Consider the following 19,642-nt stretch of genomic DNA (forward strand, 5'->3'; position numbering starts at 1 on the left):
TATAAAAGACATTAAAAACAGTCGCTGATTGCAGACTGCAGACACCATGCTTATTATATTTATTGCCAGTGACTACGGGGAAGTGTTTTTCTTCTTTTTTTGCAAGAGGTGGCTTTCGATCGCTCAGCAGCCAGGGCCCCAGGGTGGGGTAGGCAGCAAATCCAGAAACCAACCTGCTGATCTCAAGCAGCTCACTGCGGTCGCAATTATAGCTGGAAAGGCATCCTGCGTCCTGAGAGTGTGTCGGCGCTGCTGTAGATTTTCGCGTTCACCCAGCGCCTCAGCGGAATTCAGAAAAGGGCTCCAACTTCACGGGCCACGCTTTCTGACTGCGTTTTCTCCCCGCCGGGGGACATTTATCAAAATGCGCCAAGGAATCTCCTTCACAATAACGTGCCTTCAAAGGCCGCTGTGGAGCAGACTCAGCCAGCATATCAATGTTCCTGAAATCCAGAGCTGAGCACAGAAATGTGTACCGGCATGAAGTCGAGTCAGGTCAAGTGGGCCTTATTGTCGTTCCATTCGCATACAGGTAGAGAGCAGCACAAAATAACGCAACCCCAGGGCCACGGTGTAACATACAGACAGTGTGTGATAAGGGAAGGGTTTTCACAGGATGTAAAGTGCACAAAACGCAAGACAGTGAGAAACGAGGGCTGGGCACAAGGGTTTATGTATATTGTGCAAGGTACATAGCCCAGCCAGAAAAAAAAGTCGCCATTTGAATTTATTGGACCGCCTTTAGCTTTGATTATGCTACACATTTGTCATGCCATTGTCTCCACAAGTTTATGCAACATCTCACCCTTTATTTACATCCAGATTTGCATTCATTTCTCACCGAGATCCTGTATTGACAAGTGAGTTGAACCACTCCATAAAGTCTCCTTCAGGAGATCCCAAAGACCTTCATTGAGGTTAAGATCACAACTCTGTGGTGATCAAGTCATACGTGAAAATGATTCCTCATACTCCCTGAACCATTCTTTGACAGTTGGAACCCAATGAAACTTGGCATTATTGTCCTAGAATATGCCTATGCCCACAGGGAATAAAAAAATCCATTGATGATGGATGTTGGTGTAACCTTGCCATTGAGTAGATTCGGGTACTCAGCTGATTTTACTTTATTGCTGCATAATGTTGCTGAGCTGTAATAATGATCCAGTCATTGGCTCTTAAGTATTTGCTGATATTAATTCAAATGCCGACTTTTTTATTGCCCGAGCAGTGTATATGTGAACTATGAAATATCATGGGGTGGAATAAACAGTAGATTGAAAAAAAAAGATACGTTAAAGTGATATTTGCTAATGAGGTGGGATATTCTCAGGAATGAGTGGGGGTACGGGGGCCAACAGGTTACTTAGTCTCTTGACAGTTTTGGGGAAGAAGCTGTTGCTGATTCTGCCATAAGTGACACAGATGTAGATAGGTATACCGTCCAAACAAGTCAGACAAAATAGGGAAATATACCAAAACAAACCTATATGTTGTGTGTTTGGCCCTTTGTGTGAATATACAGTATATATGAAGATTATCAAAGCTGATTGGTAGCTTTTGTAGAGAAGGCGATGGACTCCTGCATGCAGAAGCCTGTGTCCTGTGTGACAGATGAATTCCATGTGGCGCTGAAACCGGTCGGCGAACAGGAGCTGCGCTACATCCTGGAGCTGAAGAGGCGGGACTGCGAGGAGATGGGCCAGACGTTTGACGGGCAGATCCACGCCTGGGACATGCCTTACTACATGAACCAGGTGGAGCAGGTCAAGTTTGCTGTAGACAAGGACAAGCTGATCGAGTACTTCCCTCTGGAGGTGGTGACACAGGGGCTCCTGAGCATCTACCAGGACCTGCTGGGCCTCACCTTTCAGCAGGTGCCCAATGCCCACGTATGGCATGACACTGTCAGCCTGTACTCCGTGCAGGACACCGCCTCCGGGGAGGAGATAGGACAGTTCTATTTGGACCTGCATCCCAGGTACTGTGTTGAGAATGACATCGTTTTATGTCGCTCTTTATAAGTCCGGTAACACGTGTGAAAGTAAACTTTCATAATATATGGGAACAACAACCATCTGCATCGATTGCCCCTCTACCAGAGGCAGTGAACTAAATGGGACACTCTTTGATGTTATACATCCCATTTTGGCTCCTACAATTGGTGTGAAAATGATTACATATAGGAGGGATGTCTCCCAGCTTAACCTCTCCTGCTCTCCTCATCATTTTGGGGGAAATATTTAATGAATTGCAGTAAATAATGTGGCAAGTATAGGCATGACCTTTACGTTGCCCTGCCTCGTGCTCTGCGCTGCCTGGACCCAGCTCCAGGCCCCCCTGGTGACCCTGTACCAGATAAGCACTTGGAAGATGGCCAGATGGACGTGACCTTTACGAGAAAACTGATTCATGACATGTTGAGTTCACACACACAGGGACGAGCCGGACTGGGCCGGATTCAGGCTGCCGCCCATGGTGCTTTCTTTCAGGGAGGGGAAGTACGGGCACGCGGCCTGCTTCGGGCTGCAGCCGAGTGGCTTGGGCCCCGACGGACGGCGCAGGCTGCCGGTGGCAGCCATGGTGGCCAACTTCACAAAGCCCACGGCCAGCTGGCCCTCGCTGCTGCAGCACCACGAGGTGGAGACCTTCTTTCACGAGTTTGGCCACGTCATGCACGAGATCTGCTCTAGGGTACGTTCTTCCGACACTCTCCTGAGATACAATCAGCAGTGAATTTTCTCAATTACATCAAATCTCAGGGTACTGAAGCCAACCTATCCAAGCAGTTGAATGGTTCCATCTTCCTGCCATAACAAGGTTCAGACTGTAATTCAGGGCCCTAGGCACCACAGCCACAAACTCATTACCCCCTGCAGTCTGGTAGGAGGCTTCCCAGCACTCTGACTAGCAGATTCAAGAACAGCTTATTTCCCCAAGTCATTCCAATTTCCAACATCTGCATTTCGCATAAGTCATAACCCCTGCACGTGCGCGTTATAGATCTGCACTTTATCAGTCACTGATTACATATTGGTCTGTTTTTCACTGTAGTTAGACTTTTATAACCAGGTGAGACTGAACAACTTGGCATTTCAGCGCACCATTGCACGTTACAGTGCACATCAGTTTTGTCGTCTCATGGTGACTGGCAACATAATGTAGTAGTTTAAGCAGTAATGGATTTGCAGCCTGCATGACTATACAACACGGATACAATATGTTACTTTAGAAGGATGCAAGACGACCATAAAAATAAAAATCTACGCACTTGATCTCATCAGACAGACTATGTGGAGTTCAGCGGGACGCTTGTCGAGACAGACTTTGTGGAGGTGCCTTCCCAGATGCTGGAGAACTGGGCGTGGGAGAAAGAGCCCCTGCAGAGAATGACCAGACACTATAAGGACGGCAGCCCCATCCCAAACAGCCTGTTAGACAAACTCATCGCCTCCCGTGTGGCCAACATGGGTCAGTTTCCTTTACCCAATCGATAGCAAATCACTGAGGGATGCTTCATCTTTTGAATGCAAAGAACGCTACATCTACTAGGCACTACAGTGTCTTCATTTGACATTTTAATTGTCAGAATTGCATTGATCTGGAAGATATATTTGCTGAGTGACCTTTATCCCGCAATCTCATTTAGGGCTCATGAATCTGCGTCAGGTGGTCCTCAGCAAAGTGGACCAGGCTTTCCACACGAAGTCTAGTGCTGACACGGCAGAAGAATTCGCCAGGCACTGCAGAGACATCTTGGGGATTCCTGCAACTCCAGGTACATCTGAGCAGAAGGTGGTTGCCTCCAGTACAGGCATATGATGACAATGAGGACTTCTCTTTTCAGGCACAAACATGACTGCCAGCTTTAGTCATTTGGCTGGGGGGTATGATGGGCAGTACTACAGCTACCTGTGGAGTGAGGTCTTCTCCATGGACATCTTTTTCAGCCGCTTCAAGAAGGAAGGAGTCATGAATCCAAAGGTACATCCTACCAGTTATTCTGTACAACTTATCTTCCATACAGCATTACCAAAACCATCACACGAGCCCGTATTTGACCGTTGACTGCCTGCACGTTTTCAGGTAGGGATGGAATATAGGAAGGTGATCCTGGAAGCTGGCGGCTCAGTTGACGGTGCCGACATGCTGAAGGCTTTCCTGGGCCGTGAGCCTAGTCAGGAAGCCTTCTTCCAGTGCAAGGGTCTGCCCCAACTGAGGGAATCAGACTGAGCTGGCCATGCAGCACTCGTGTTGCTCTGTGGCCAACGGTGAGTGTGACTGCCCTCCTGCCAGGCTTACAGCAGCATCAAATAATGCTAAATGTACAATGTATCATTAAAATACACACCCTACTGCTTACAGTAACATTTGTGATGTTCTGGAGACATGCTGGGTTGTTAAACTCCCATCGTAGGGTATAGCCTAGACAAAATGCCAGCCAGCTATTCTTTTACACACATTAAGGACAAGTTGAAGTCACCAATCACGTGAACAGCATGAGCCACACATCTGCTGTATAAATCATACTTGTCATATATAGAGAGGGCAGCATCACACCTGTAGGGTTGGGGGAGACTGACAGGATTCAAGGTGTTCATGCGTTTCTATTAATGACAGCAGTCAAAAAAAACACAGATGTTTTTGTCTGCTTTTCAGGTGGTTGACGCGACATATTTTCCGACATGCACTCTCTGTCCACCGCTGGGAGTGTGCTTACCTGTGTGTGCGTGCACGTGTCTGGGACGAAACTCCACCATGTGCGATAGAGAGAGCAGAGGAGAATTTTAAGCGTGCAACCCTGTACAGACAAAAATTACAAGCTGTTGTGTAACTAAGATAAATATCATAAGGCATTAGTTTATTTAATAAAAGGACAATGTATAGACCTGTTCTATAGGAAAGGTAACCTTAAATGACTTCTGTTGTTATCTGGCGCTATATAGAAAATTAAATTAAATTAATTTGATCTTCAAGGGGGGCAGGAGGTGCTGTTGGGCAGGCGGGGTGCCCCCATAATATAATGGTAGGGGAAACACTGCATTATGCAGGGTGTACCCAAGTCATGAGCCCGGTACTGCGTGGGATCCAGACCTGTCGTGACCTTGACCAGGGTGAGCAGTTAGAAGACGCACGGATATAAATACTAGGATGAATCCTACCTAAATCCACAGTATACAGTTTAATTTTGAGTTCTGTACCCACAGCTTACCTAATAATTCAGGTTTTGGGGTGCTGAACCATGATCCACTGAAAGCTCTACCCCCTGTACTTTAGTGAAATCTCCGTGGGCTCTGGTCACATGTTGACAGAAAAATACCTCAAATACATGCTGCCACTGCAGCCAGTGATATACTGTTATTTAAGGATTGAAAGTGCTTCCTGTTCTGTTACTGGTATTATTTGGTTTTATTTATTTATTTAGAATTTGGTATACATTTCCAAAACTAAGTATATAATTAGCACCCTTCCAATAGTAAATATATACACAACTGGACTGGGAAAATGCAACATGAATGAACGTAAGCCTAATTTTAAGGTGGTTTTTACATTTGATAATTGTGTGTTCTGCACGATTTTTCCTTCTCATTTGTCCACCAGGGGGAGATACACATCCATGAAGTAGGGAAGGCTTTCTAAAGCGTTTTTGAAGCTACCGTTGATTGAAATAAATAAATAGTGGAACTTGATTTTTTTTTCATCTTAAATAAGATTGAGCTATACATTATCCAGTCGTGAGTTGATGTTCTTTTTTCCAGATAAATGTGAAATGTGTTTTCACACCAGAGTTCATGCAAGTTTTAAAGGTTGCCACTTTTTTTTTGCAAATAAAAACTATTTAGTGTAGTTGCATGTTGATTCAGCATAATATTCCAAGTTATACACGACGCTTCCAAACAGACGGTTATGGAAGGTGGTATTATCCTATAAATTCTACGGAGCTAAGTTTGATTATCTAGTAATCCGGGAAGTTTGAGTATATCCATTTATTCCAAATATTAATATTTAGTTATCCCGTTTTATGCGATAATTATGTGCAAAAACAACAGCTGTGACCACCCAAATAATGTAGTATAGCGCAGAAAAAGAAGTACGTTTTGCACAAGGCAAAATAATGCACGTGTGCCCTATGCTGCTGGATACGTGCTCTGGGCTCTTGTGACAGCGAATGATGTAAGTGGCTGGAAGATTAATAGATGAGCACACTTGAAACCATACAAATAATATACACAAATGCTATTCTGCATAAATGCCACGCTCCTTCACAATGAGATCGAACCATACAAATTCAACAGAGGACAAAATGGGTGTTCAACAGAGGCCATAAATGTGGTGTAAGAGAGTGAAGGTTTCATTTGTGGAGCCGGGTGTCAAAATTACTAGTCATCACAGTTAAATCATTCATGGGCTTACAACAGTACCGAGGTCAACGGAAGATAGTTCAGTTAGTTTGTGTATACACACCGGGATAGATCGCAAACTGCTGATATGCCATTTTCCTGGAAAATATTTATGTCCGGGCAATCACCGCCCTGACCAAAACCTGGGTCAGTGACATGCCAACTATGAGCAATATGGTAGGAATCAAGATGTGCTTCTATTTCAGTTTTGCTCATTAGTTCACCAAACAATTAAATGTAATAAAGGTAATTCGGAAAGGAATATAAAAGACACGAGCCATTTTTCCAAACTTATTCTATGTCTAATAATCTTGCGCATAATTTTATTTCTTGGTCGCCGGTAGTGCAACGATTTTAGGGTGTGCGACAATTCCTCCTTCACTTAGTAAAATAATTTAACTAACGTAGTTCCAGTCAGGACGGGAAATACTGACTGATGATTAACTGTAAATTTGACAATAAATTTACCCCGTCGACGACAGTGAGTTAATACAGCGACAACAGCACTACTATTCATCTGTCGGCGCAGTAGGTATACGCTGCTATAATATGCTAAACAAATTGCTCAGTGGCGTCACACATACGGATTCCATTAATACATTAAATAATTATTTTAAAATATCGAAAACTTTTTACTTTTATTGCGTTACCTGTCTATAAATAAGACTTTTATTTCCAGATAGATTTAAGATTATACGTGTTTTTAATCCATCATTTTTAACATCCTACCTGCAGGACATCCTAAGCTCAATTGTTCCGGTGCTTCAAGCCTAAGTAGTCAAACACAAAAAGGACACAACCAAACGTGCTACGTTACATGTTCCCGCCCTCCTCCGCAAAGAATGAGCACTACAGCTTCAGTTACATCAAATGTGCCATTTTCATTGGCCAGTAACCCACGCCATTCACGGTTAGCCCCGGGTGAACATTTTGATTGAAATTAATATCCGCCAATCAAAATCGAGCAAGCGCTTGGCAGAGGCACTGGTGAGCATTAGTGATTTCGCTTCTGACTGTATAGTGGACTTGAGCTTATTGAGCGTCATCCTACTGTCTTTTCGCCTGACCCGTCCTCCCCGTCTTTTGGCGTCAATTTCTCTTTTAAATGTCTTACGCACACCTCCTTTTCCCCTCTTATCAGTGAGGCGAAGGAGACGGTGCCCGTACTGAGCACATTTGGGTGCGGCGTCCTCTCAAGGAAAGAAAGCATTTTCGTTCAGCCAGCGGTGGACATTTTTTTTCTTGCCTTTTGTATTTCGCTGCCCGTCGCGGGATATTTTTGGTTTTAATTTATTTGTGGATTTTTGCTCGCTTCTCTTCCGCGGCTCATTTGTCTGATTCTTTTCCGCGCTCACCGACGTCCACCCGCTTCTAGCTGTTGCAGGAAGTTACTTACTAGCGTCAACAAAACTTGGACATAAACAACTTTCGGCGGAGAAGGGCTGCGCTTGGCGGAAGAGCCCGTCAACTGGCCGGCCTGCTGTACTCAATGGCCGGCTATCTGCTCGCGGACGGCCGTCGCGCGCTCTAAACAACCGCTTTTCCCCTCTTTCACTTTTCCCCCTTCAGTTTTCCCGAGGAAGAGAGAGGCACTTCTGTGGATTAAAAACCCAATTCGGTGATATTTTCAATGAGAGAAGGCGCCAGAAACCCCGACGTCTAAGGTAAGCAGCGGCGTGCGGCGCGGCTGTGATCTGGAGGTGGTGTGTGTGTGTGTGTGTGTGTGTGTCTGTGTGTGTGGCGACTATAGACGCGACTGTCCGGCGGGACCCGGCTTAAGAAAAGTCACATACAGCCCCCCTCCTCTTCGCGGTAAGCACGCACGGCTGTAACTTAGTGGCTCATCGCTGTGCCTCGCCGGATTCCGTCGTGTGAGATGGTGGCCCATGTATGTGGGATCCGGAGCCCAGGGAAGGGGGTTTTATAAGCGGCACCGGTGCGGCGATCGCCCTTTGTTCAGCTCCCTGGATGATGAAGTCAGGGGCCGAGCAGGACCGGAGACGGTACGTCTTCCCCGGTTCCTGCTGTTGGCTGCCCATTGACGGTTCTCTGTGAGAAAAATGGCAGCTGGATTGTGACTGGCTACGAGTGGGATCGGGCTCTGCACCTTTCTCCTTTTCTTTTTATAGGCACGTATTTTGTGTCTTTATGGAGGAAGAACAAATGCCGGTGCAGGTTGTATTTTTTTTTGTATGTTACCATTTTCGAGACATTCAGTGTTTGCCTGGAGGCAACGCAGAGCTGTTTAATACAAACCCAGATAGCTAGCATTTCAAGCTGAATTTTACTATAAAATGATCGTATGGAGTCGCGCGGCTGTCAGTCGGCGTCTGCTGTTCCGTGTGCAGGATGCATGCAAAGGTGTGAACTGGAGCAGATTAAAGCAAATTCCAGATTATTTGATGTAATAAGATTAGTATCTCTGACATATGGATGCTTTGATCCTATATCGACTGAAAGCCGTTCGCCACTGATATTGGGACGTTGCGCGCTGGAGGGGATCAATGAAAAGCAAGCCGTTACTGAGTAAAAATTCACATGCGGAAATGTATTTCTGAATGTGTCATCTGCTTAACGATTAGTTAGACGATCCATATGGCTCAAGTGTTCGGATATTTAACATTTATGGAAGGACGATCCATTAATCTTGTAATCGATTATTTATCGATTATGAAACGATATTATGAAGTTTAAGGTGCCGTTTATTTGCTCTTCCTCACTCATAATTGTGGCTTCTGGATGAAAGGCATTTGTTACTTTTGATTTGTGGCTGAGGATCACAGTGACTCGCCTGAACAAGTGATAAACCGCGATAATAGGATAAAGTTGTTTACGAGGATTAAAGGCCCTTCTTGGGCCGGGGTTTTGTCCCTGGGTCCCCAGTCACTCAAAGCTTTGCACACTAACACACCGTACCACATTACAGAGAAAACGGCAGTTTCGGCCTGAAAATTTGGCCGGTGCTTCAAACATAATATCGATGCTGCTATTCACCAAATGTAGTATTTTTCTGGGTTAGTGTGACTATTTTTTTCTGTTAATGTTTTTTGGTTTTCATTGTTAGGCTGATTTACATGAGCATTAAAAATGGAAGCTTTTCACCTGCCTCATCAGGATTATATTGAAAAAGCATTGATCAGTTAACATTTCAGGATTGTAATGTCTGTGACTTGTACTGTATGTAAGCACATTTAAAGGGATCAGGATAGTTCAACCTAACCTGTTTTTGGATAAAATAATGCTTGTATAAGTAATGATTGGTGCTGTTTGTTCACTTAAATTCTTTAAGGATTACACCTGAACGTTAGTAATGCTTGAAATTAAGGTTAGGCGCAATAAGTCTTGAATTAAGTCTTTTGTGGATTGATATATCGTATTTCCATCCAGCTTTTGGTTTATTTTGGGTGTGTATAAGCCAATTCTGAAGCTCAGGGTGGATGAATCAGGAAAACTCTTGAGGCCCCACAATTTGTTAGACCCACTGGTAGCTATTATTTAAAATCCACAAATAGGACTTGTCCGAATGAATTATCCACACAAGCACAATGGAATTTGTTTGTTGGTTTTTAAATCTTGGCTTCAAATATATTTATACATTTGAGTCACAGAGTAACACATTATAGAGTATTTTATTCTTCTTTAAACAGTCACAAATGCTTCCTTTTTAATCCTGTTCTTTCTTCTATTAGTAATTATGCAATGAAAGACCTAAATAGTGTTTAAGTGAAGTCTAAAGTTATCGCCTCTATTGACTTCTTTGTTGGCCCCAGTTGGCGTGAGAGTTTGTTCAATTTAGCATTTTAAGCCACTTAACAAAAAAACTATCAAATAACCATCAGGCAATATCTCAGTGAATATCTGTTATTTAGTGGTCTGTCCTGGGGAGTATACCATAAAACAGGATTTCTTCATTGGCCCGATAACCTGAATGTAAGGATTGTCCACTTACCTCTCTTGCTATTGGATAGTTTTCATGTTTGGCTTAAGTTATCTAGCTAACTCCTGCTTTCTGGCATACCAGCCTGATCTGGAAATGGTGCTAGTAAGTTCAAACTCCTGTGTGGGCTGAGAAAAGACTTACAGCCTGGGTGTTGGCGAAGTGACATGCAAAGCTTATACAGTTCCAGAGTTAACATTATGTTGTGCCTTCCGTTTGAGGTATGATGTCATTTGATTGTCTCTAAGTGTGAGGGTTGTGTTTGTATGTTTAGAAACATGGAGGTGTTCAGAAGTCTTACCCGTGTTCCCACAGAGGCAGGTGGGTTTTGAATTATGTAAACAGGGCCGTTGGCTGCTTTTCTGAGTTCCTCTGTTTCTGGGACTCATCAGGCCCTATAAGGATTGTGGCAGAACAAGTAAAAGTGGGATTTTCAGACATATGGGGGGGGGGGGGGGGGGCAGGTTGTGATGATTTTATTCTGATTAAATTTTTTCTATAAATTGGATGAGACTGTTCATGCACAGCTTTCTTCAACAGTGCTGGCTGAGACATTTTAGTTTATAAATAATAATGAGATGGCTCAATCACCCCTTCTTTCCCTGTGATGTCAAACATCTGTGTTGAGACAAATCATTTTAACCTACAAATGGAAAGCCACCTACCCCATAGTCTGTTAGTGTGATTTTGACAACAGAAGCATAAAAAAGCAGTTGGGATTCTGAAAGATTTAGTGTGATTTTAAAAGAAAAGGTGACAGACAGTGGATTACTTACCTTACTGGGGTTTAGTGACTAATACTTTTTCTCTGACACTTTTAATTATATTGATTTATGCCAGTCTAAAAGATTCTTGGAATTCATAATTTTGACCTGTCAAATGTTTGTATAGTCGAATTGATAAACAGGATATCTGTTGTACACACTCCAACTTAAGGTAAAAACACTACTCATCTGGAACACCAGTCTTGATTGACGTGGAAATAGTCTGTGCATTTTTAGCCTTTGGGGATTGTGATAAGATGTCGACGATGATGATGATTCATCTCTCATTCTTGCCACCAATCAATTGAATTGCTTTTGTGGTTTGACCTCAGACACAGGGATTCCTCTTGGCAGTTCTACCGCACCAGCATGTCGGGCTTTAATCAGTACATCCAGTCCAGCTTTCTATGGGTTAGTGGATTTTCAGAGCTTAGGCTGTATGTGGAATTGCTTGTCTAGGATTTGAACAACCATTGACTTTTGTTTTCATTACATCAAACGTTTTTTTATATATCATTTAACATTACTTTATATACGGCACTTTTTTAAATTCTGCATTTTGAAATATTGATTACTTGTTAAATGTGTGCAAGAAGTTGTTTTCTGCTAAGGTGATTTAATTAAAATTTTGTATCTGGGGGTTACTGCAGCAGGCAAAGTCACCAGTTAATCTGAATTGGGTGTTCAATAACTAGTTGGTCTTAAACCCCCAACTTATTCAGGTTCAGCCATCAATCTGTTAGTTTTGAAAAGCTAGTTTTATTTGCTGCTTGATCCTTATAAAACAACGCAAAATCTTGATCACTCACTCAATCACTGGGCAAATATAAATCCTATAGCTGAAACTGTTATATTACGGAGGTGCTGACGTGAAAGCTAAATGGCAGGATTGCAGTGACCACTTTTTGTTGTCATGTCTGTCAATAACTTTGTTATGGTTGACCTTCATAATTTTCTATTCCATGCAAGTCCAGTTATCAGCATGACCAAGGACAGAAGAAAACAGATATTTCTCTATTGTTATTTTTAATGAATTCTTATATGGAACCTGTTTTGCAGGAAGCACTTACTTCCTTTGTGACTTCCCCCTGTAGCGTGTCAAAGTGGCCAAGGTAACCTCCACTGCCTTCAAGTCTTTGACAGCCTACAGCTCTTACTGTAAGCATGCCAGCCGTTACATAATGGATTACATTTCAAGTGCAAAGGGGAAATCTGTGAAAAGGGGAATGAGGTGCTCTTGTGGTGTACTTCCCTGACACGGAACTGTGTGCAGTAAAGACATGGTAATTTATAGTATTTTCCAAGTAGCCCCCTTTTAAATAAATAAAAAAAATCTGTTCTTCTGGAATGGAAATTGCTAATACTGATGCATTAGTATATGCCCAGCCTGCGGGCTGCGTAAAAGCTGAGGAATGTTTCCTTAAAGTGCTAGGGAGGGCATGCACTATATGGGAAAAAGTACTGGGACGCACCTTTTTTATCATTGAATTCAGATGTTTCGATCAGTCAAATTGCCACAGGTGTATAAAAATCGTGCATGTAGCCTTTTAGTCAGATTGACAAATATTTGTAAGAGTTCAGTGAATTCAAGCGTGGTACTGTCATAAGATAGCGTCTTTGGAATAAGTCAGCTGGTGAAATTTCCTCCCTGCTATATATTCCTTGGTCAACTGTAAGTGGTATAATGCAAAGTGGAAGCATGGAACAACAGAAGCTCAGACCACGTAAAGTAACAGCGGGGTCGCTGATTGCAGTGGTGCATAGTGCCTGAAAGTCGCCAAAATTCTGTTGACCCAATAACTTCAGAGTTCAAAACTTCCTCCGGCATAAAAACTGTGTGATTGGGGCTTCAAATGGGCTTCCTTTGCATAGCAGCTGCATGCAAGCCTTGCAGTGCCAAGCGTTGGATGGACTGGTATAACGCGCACCATCACTGAACTCTGGAGTAGTGGAATCGTGTTCTTTGGAGTGACAAATCATGCTTCTCTATCTGGCAGTCTGATGGAGGTTTGGCAGATGCCAGAAGAGCATTACATTAATGATATGGGTTTGTTTTTCAGGGGTTGGCCTAGGCCTTTTAGTTCCAGTGAAGGGAACTCTTAATCATTCAGCATACCAAGACATTTTGTACGATAATTAAGGATACTTTGTTGATATCCATTTGGAAATCCTCTTTACGCTTCCCCCAACTTGCTCTTTGTAGGTGAGCGCAAGCTGACTGCGAAAGGTAGCCACCTGTTGCAGCTCCCATGTAGCTGAGGGTTAAGGGCCTTGCTTAAGGACTCGCATGTGTGCCGAGGCTGGGCTTGAACCAGCAACTTTCTAATCACAGCCACAGAGACTTGGGTCATTGTGCCAGACACAGCCCTCAATTCTATGCAGTTCTATGCTTTCAACTTTGTGGGGCCAGTTTGGAGATGGCCTTTTTCTTTTCCAGCATAGCTATGCCCCGTTGCACAAAGCAAGGTCAATAAAGACATGGTTGGATGAGTTTCGTATGGAAGAACTTGACTGGCCCACACAGAGCCCTGACCTCAACCACATCGAACGCCTTTGGGATGAACTAGAACGGAGATTGCAAGTCAGGTCTTCACGTCCAAGCTCAGTGCTTGACCTCACAAATACTGTTCTGGATGAATGGGCAAAAATTCCTACAGACATACTATAAAATTGTGTGGAAAGCCTTCCCAGATGAGTGGCAGCTGTTATAGCTGCAGATGGGGGACCAACTCCATATTGATCTCTATGGATTTAGAATTGGATGTCATAAAAGTTCCTGTAGTTGTAATGGCTAGATGTTCCAATACTTTTGTCCATATAGTGTATCTTTTGGGCCCTTTTGGATGCTCCCTGACCGTCAGACTACCCTTAGTGTCTGTGCATGAAGCCTTTGTGTTGGTTTTTGAGGTGGGATCCAAGAGTTAGTTCTCCGATTTATAGGGTATATAGGCACGGAAGTTGAAATTGTGGGCCCAAGTCATTGGCGTGTAGAAACATGCTGTGCAATGAAGCACATCTGTGATAAATAGCCTCTTCTGTTCCTGTATGCGGTACAGAGGTGCATCACATGATTGAGCCACAAAAAGTTTGCACAGTAGAAGGTGCTCAGCACTCAGTCAGCTGAGTAACTTGTCAGGTATCTCAAATGAGTTTTGTGTTCCCAGGAAGAGATGTCCAAGCCAGCAGATCTTTCCCAAACAACTGCCTAGTCTGTGACACTTGCAGATTTTAAAACAACACCATTTCCTTCGAATATTTTGCTTATGAGTTCTAATAGGGTTTTTTATTATTATTTTGGGCTACTTTTCTCGTCACGATGGCTGTTGTCGTCCCAGAACAATATGTATTAGGCTGCAAATGTCAAGCTTCTATTTGTCTATTTGTTGAAAATTGGGTCATTGATGGCCATTAGCTGTGTTTATTATGTATAAGTCACTTGATCTGCACACTGTAGGTTTAGCTGTGAGGAGCTGTACTGGATGGGGGAGATTATTTTTTTTTTACGTTTCGATTTAGACAGGTCCTTGGCGTGCAATGGAATGAACGAAGGTTCAGCTATTTTCTTCTTGTTTCAAAGAAGTGTTTTGCAGGAGGGAAACTCGGTCTGTACGAACAGGAAGCGAGCCCTCAAGTGTGGTTTAGAGCGCTCTGCATACAGAATGTACCTGCCCTTCGTGCTCTTCCATGTCGCGCAACCCAGGGTCCCCACTTCACGCGGAGGTGGCATTCGCATTCCTCTCTTGGGTTGTCAAGTGGCCAAACCGCCTGCATCATGGGATAGGGTGTGCACTAAGTGTGGAATGCCAAGCGGTCATTGGGCGAGATACCAACTGAGCCCTTCAGACATGTGCTGGGGGGGGCGCTGATTTACATAAATGTTTCTTGCATCTCTCTAGTTGAAGTGCAGCTTCCACTCGAAGTTGCACAGCTTGTTCCTACAGAATATCGGCGTTTGCTTTGTCATGTACAGTATGTAAGTGTTGCATGAGTAAACATGCCAATTGACGCTTTGGCTCATCTTGTCAATGACACCAAAGCCCCTAACCCCAGAACATACCCCTTACGGTGTTTGCTCCAAGCTTGTGCAGAGTTTGTAGTGCCTCAAGGTGGTGTGCTTCTTTAATGATTTCCACCCTGGTGATTCGAGAAGATGGCATCTTAGTGCCCGTTCTTGTCTGAGTGTGACTGGACCATGCATGTAAAGAGGCCGTCCAATCTAGATTCGTCTGAGGTGTTGGCTGCAGATCAGGGTGACGCAATATTCTGCCAGTCTTTGCCTTTTTACATTGGATAGGATTGGGTGATCATCCCTCTGTAGATCTCCCCCTGGACACTGGGGTGCTGTAACTGCCTCTGTATGCTATCAGCCATCAGTTTCATTTTCCTCCAGGGATGGTGGACTTTGTGAATAGTAACAAGGTTGTTGGGTATGCCTCCATAGCGCTGGCAGTATAGTTGTCTGTTCGATACGAAGGTGGGGAGCCTCAGGTCTACCTGTTTTGGCGTGCCGTGAACCCCAGAGGAGATTTCGTCTTAGTTTTCAGCCTGCTTCTTTTGCCCCAAAGGCACGTCACCGGGTAGTTTTGTACCTTTCGGGGTCCGTCGAGGTCTTTCTCCATGGTGGCTGCCAGCATTTGTCTGTTTGACAGTCATTGCAGTTCATTTCCAAAACCTCTCTTCAGTCAGCGTGTCAAGAGGGTCCAGCTGACATTAATCCAACTTATCAGCAGGGGCGCTGTCTCGCACACACAATGGGGGCCTATGGGAAGCGACCTGGCCGCCTTCCTGCCTTCTCATCCCGAGTCTGTGCTGCTCTTCACACCAGTCCTATTAATGCACGGTCTTTTATTTTAAGCTGTCTGTGGGAGGTTGCCATTATTTTCACACTGACTGCAGGAAATGGAAAGGCAAAGATCTCTAAGCTTTAAAAACCACCCATCTCTGAGTGTGTGGGATGGCATCTGAAAATATACAGTGAGGATGAAGTATTGCCTGACCCCACTGTAAACACCGCCCGTCCCAGTGCTTCCTGCCACTGCTTGACGTTTCCCCCCCAGACATAACTGCTTGCCAGCTCTGCTCTGTAATGTAACTGTCCAACTGGAATTCCTTATACTTTCACCTCAACTCACACCATTAATCTCCACTGCAAGGTTAATGGACTCCATGTCCAGAGAGCTTTTAATTTAGTGTGTGTGTGTGACAGAGAGAGAGAGAAAGACGATGTTTTTGTTCTGTATTTTAAAAATTTTTGAGAGGCAACCACCTCTAAAAGGATAAGGATACAGTATGGCCTTCCCACAGTGACCTTGCTTACTGAGCCGACCGATAAGATGAACCAGCCACCCTGGGCTCAAAGGTGCAATGTGGCTCACTCTTAAAAGGAAGGTTTGCCATCCACACAAATTAGTTCGGCCCCAAACATTAGCACTAATGCCTACGTTATGATCCCATAGCCGCTCTCGGTCTCCAATCCTGCCCAATTAGTGTGAGGAGTGCATTGAGCGGATGGTTGGTCCTGTACCTGTTCTGCTCTAACTCAGAAACCGCGAACACCCCACTAGTCTGGGATGAAACGCATCACTTCTCCAGGGAAGTCTGGATTTGCCAGCCAGATTTAATAAAAGTGGACATTCCTGCCGACCAAAGATCATTTCCCGTTACCGTTGTGCGTGCTAGCTGGAGCACTGGAAGGATCTGCCTGTCCAGTGTGGTGCTTGCCGTGCGATTGGGCTGCATGGCAGCTGCCTTGAACTGCAACTTGATGTGCTTTCATCCACAGCGTTCTGGTGGGGGGTCCAGAAGACAGCATCTCTTAGGTATGGAAAATATAACAGGGTTGGAAGGAACTTCAGGGAATTCTGTGTTGACATCAATAATCTGTTAAGCATGTTTTATCTAAGTCCTCTTGTCCATTGAGAAGCTTGTTCTCTTGGGGTGCCATATCGTAGAAGGACAGACAGAATTTTTAAAGAGCTGATTACTCTTCAAGAATGCACCTGACATTAAATTTAACCCTCTGGGGTCTAGGGGTAGGAAACACACTTTCATTGACTGGGGCATGATCACACATTTCTTCACAAATGATTTATTTGCCATAAATTAAGTTTATTTCTTATATATTTGTTTTGCCATTACCCTCATCTTAAGTTTAATGTATATTGTAAATATGAGCAAGCCATGTGATTTATGTGAAGTTTGTAATTTGACATCAAAGTATAGACATTGCAAAATGCAGTTTGGAACACTTGCAGAAACATTATAAAAGTACATAGTAAGCAATGGTGGCATTTTGTTTTGATCCCAGATATCTGATCACCATAGTCTTGGCTATATGAAGATGGTGTAGGTGCAACATTCAGTTGGATAACTAAAATAAGAAAAAGCCAACTCGTGTCACTATTTTTGGTCTCCATCCATTGAATACGTAAGCACTGTCATGTGTATGCATGAGCCATTCACACATGGCCACATCCCCTGCCCCCCCCCCCGCCCCCATGGTGCTGATGGGGATGTATCAGGAATGGCCTTTCACTGTTGCGTTGTTCATCAAATTACCATGTGAATGTGAGTAGAATATGCGGTAATGCGGCTATTCAGAATGCGAATGCCGATCTTCACGTCTGGGCAGTACTACACGCCCCCGATGCAGGTAAAACAAAGAAAGGTGACATGGTTTACTTTTTTGCCAATTTTAACCTAATTTTAAAAACTTTAATACTTCCGACAATGGACATTTTGAAAAGAAGACAGATTATGGATTCAACCAGCGTTGTTTATTGATGATTCTACACGAAGATTTCAACGAGATATAAAGTGAGATAGATGTGAAAAGTACGCTTCGTCGCCAACAATGCACTCAACCCCAGAGGGTATCTCTGTACAAGTATCTCTGAAAGGAATTTTTTTTTTTTTTTTGGGGGGGGGTTCATAGACACTTTGAAATATTAATATTTTGGATGCTGCTGTGGTGCTGTGGCTGTCTTTGCCATAAACTCTTTTTTGCAGACCTGTAGCTTCGCAGGAGCCATGCAGTTTCTTGAGGGCTGACTTTGGGTCATCTAATCTGATCCCTTAGTGTTTTCTTTCAGTTGAACTGTTCATTTGTCATTTAAATGTTTTAGTTTTCTCAAACATGGTTACTGTCCTTAGTTATTCCAAGCTCATACAGTTGAATTAGTTATGATGCATTTTCTGTGAATGTAATGTCAACATTACTTTGCTCCGAATTTGGCCTTTGCATATTTTGCCGTGTACCACTTCTATCCATATGCGGAAGCCAGCATGCTGTTTGTCTGCATCATCCGTTATGCCATGTGATATGTCTTGCGCCTGTCAGTTTTCCCCTGATGGGTCACTTGCCTGTGTGCCCACAGGAGAGAGAAGCTGTCTAATCTTTTTCCTGTACCATGACCATGCAGTACACACAATCAAATTTTTCTGAATGACTCGCCGTGAATATTCATGGAAAGTGTGAGTGCCTCATGGGTCCAATTTGTGACATGTTCTGATAAGTCAGAAGCTAGAATTACAGGGTCGTATGTCATACTGTTGGTGGTTTCCGGCTTCATCCTTGCCCTTTGTGCCCGACTTCTCTTACTAGATGTGTGTCCGATGCCAATAGTGCCCTTACCTAACTGATTTTTGATAAATTCTTTAAAAGCTTCTGTTCCATTAACATGAACATGGGTTGTGTATTTTATAAAGAATGCGGTTCACCTGTTCATGGCAAAAAGCCTTATCTGAAAGAGGCACATACTGTAATTGTGAGGTGTATATCAATATTGTGCTGTTGTACTGGTGTTACCTGTGTTGGAGAATTTCTTGCACCCTCCATTCCGAAGAGCACCAAACTCATCCATGGGGATGCCCTCTGCAATGAAGTGCTGAAGCCTGTCGTGAAACGTGAGAGACTGTTAATGCAAGTGGCAGTTTATTAGCAGTGTCCCCTGTAAACTAGGATGTACACATTATCACTCTGAGATGAAAATAAATCTTGACCCTGGAGCTACTGAATGATGGACCACGCTTGGGCGTTTCCACCATGGATGGTGTCATGTTTCAATGGTAGTCTGCTCCCACATTAGAAACTTGAGCTGATGTTTTGTGAACCACTCTGCTATTCAGTTTTATGACATGTCATTAATGATGTTAAAGGCAAAGACTTCAAATATACAAATATGATCCAGATACCAATTATATCAATCAAGAAACAATAATGAATCGATGCCATTTAGTTTGAGACAAAGGGGTAAGTTTTTTTTTTTTTTTTTCTCCTTCCTTCCTAATTTTACCAAATGCTTAATCAGAAGTCTTTGTGCGTAAGAGTGACCAGTAGCTAAAAAGGGTGGAGATGCTGTCAGTGCAGGTCATTCACCTCAGTGCTGACATGCTTAGGTTTCTTCTCAAGACATGTCTCCATAATCTTTTGGGAATTAATCCAGGTCAGCAGTCAGTTTTGGTACATCAATAAAGCATAGTATGTCTACCTATAGTGCGCTAAACATGGATTTTTGTATGCTTGATTAAGTCAATTATTC

General features: G+C 43.5%; 2 protein-coding genes and 1 long non-coding RNA gene across 10 annotated transcripts in view; 2 read left to right on the forward strand and 1 right to left on the reverse strand.

The window, feature by feature from the left end:
* nln (neurolysin (metallopeptidase M3 family)) overlaps nucleotides 1-5,690 on the forward strand; it is a 12,410-nt gene extending 6,720 nt beyond the window's left edge. For 2 of the 4 annotated variants that reach the window (XM_049019538.1, XM_049019541.1), the window contains exons 8-14: nucleotides 1,615-1,981; nucleotides 2,439-2,694; nucleotides 3,285-3,471; nucleotides 3,650-3,778; nucleotides 3,848-3,984; nucleotides 4,087-4,271; nucleotides 4,660-5,690. In XM_049019538.1, the coding sequence (XP_048875495.1) occupies nucleotides 1,615-1,981; nucleotides 2,439-2,694; nucleotides 3,285-3,471; nucleotides 3,650-3,778; nucleotides 3,848-3,984; nucleotides 4,087-4,233 (1,223 nt within the window). In that variant the 3' untranslated portion in view covers nucleotides 4,234-4,271; nucleotides 4,660-5,690. The remainder of the gene's footprint in view (nucleotides 1-1,614; nucleotides 1,982-2,438; nucleotides 2,695-3,284; nucleotides 3,472-3,649; nucleotides 3,779-3,847; nucleotides 3,985-4,086; nucleotides 4,272-4,659) is intronic. The other 2 variants (XM_049019539.1, XM_049019540.1) reach the window with 2 other exon arrangements.
* LOC125746020 (uncharacterized) overlaps nucleotides 1-7,293 on the reverse strand; it is an 11,357-nt gene extending 4,064 nt beyond the window's left edge. Inside the window, exons 1-2 of one of the 2 annotated variants that reach the window (XR_007398826.1) lie at nucleotides 7,131-7,293; nucleotides 4,721-4,801 (exon numbers count right to left, since the gene is read on the reverse strand). This is a non-coding gene — a long non-coding RNA (uncharacterized LOC125746020). The remainder of the gene's footprint in view (nucleotides 1-4,720; nucleotides 4,802-7,130) is intronic. The other variant, XR_007398825.1, reaches the window with a different exon arrangement.
* A 117-nt stretch (nucleotides 7,294-7,410) lies between these two features.
* Nucleotides 7,411-19,642, forward strand: part of erbin (erbb2 interacting protein) — a 60,371-nt gene continuing 48,139 nt past the window's right edge. For 3 of the 4 annotated variants that reach the window (XM_049019528.1, XM_049019530.1, XM_049019529.1), the window contains exon 1: nucleotides 7,411-8,065. The gene's annotated coding sequence lies outside the window, so the exon portion shown is untranslated. The remainder of the gene's footprint in view (nucleotides 8,066-19,642) is intronic. The other variant, XM_049019531.1, reaches the window with a different exon arrangement.

This window comes from Brienomyrus brachyistius, chromosome 7 (genome assembly GCF_023856365.1).
Source record: "Brienomyrus brachyistius isolate T26 chromosome 7, BBRACH_0.4, whole genome shotgun sequence".
NCBI classification, from domain to species: Eukaryota; Metazoa; Chordata; class Actinopteri; order Osteoglossiformes; family Mormyridae; genus Brienomyrus; species Brienomyrus brachyistius.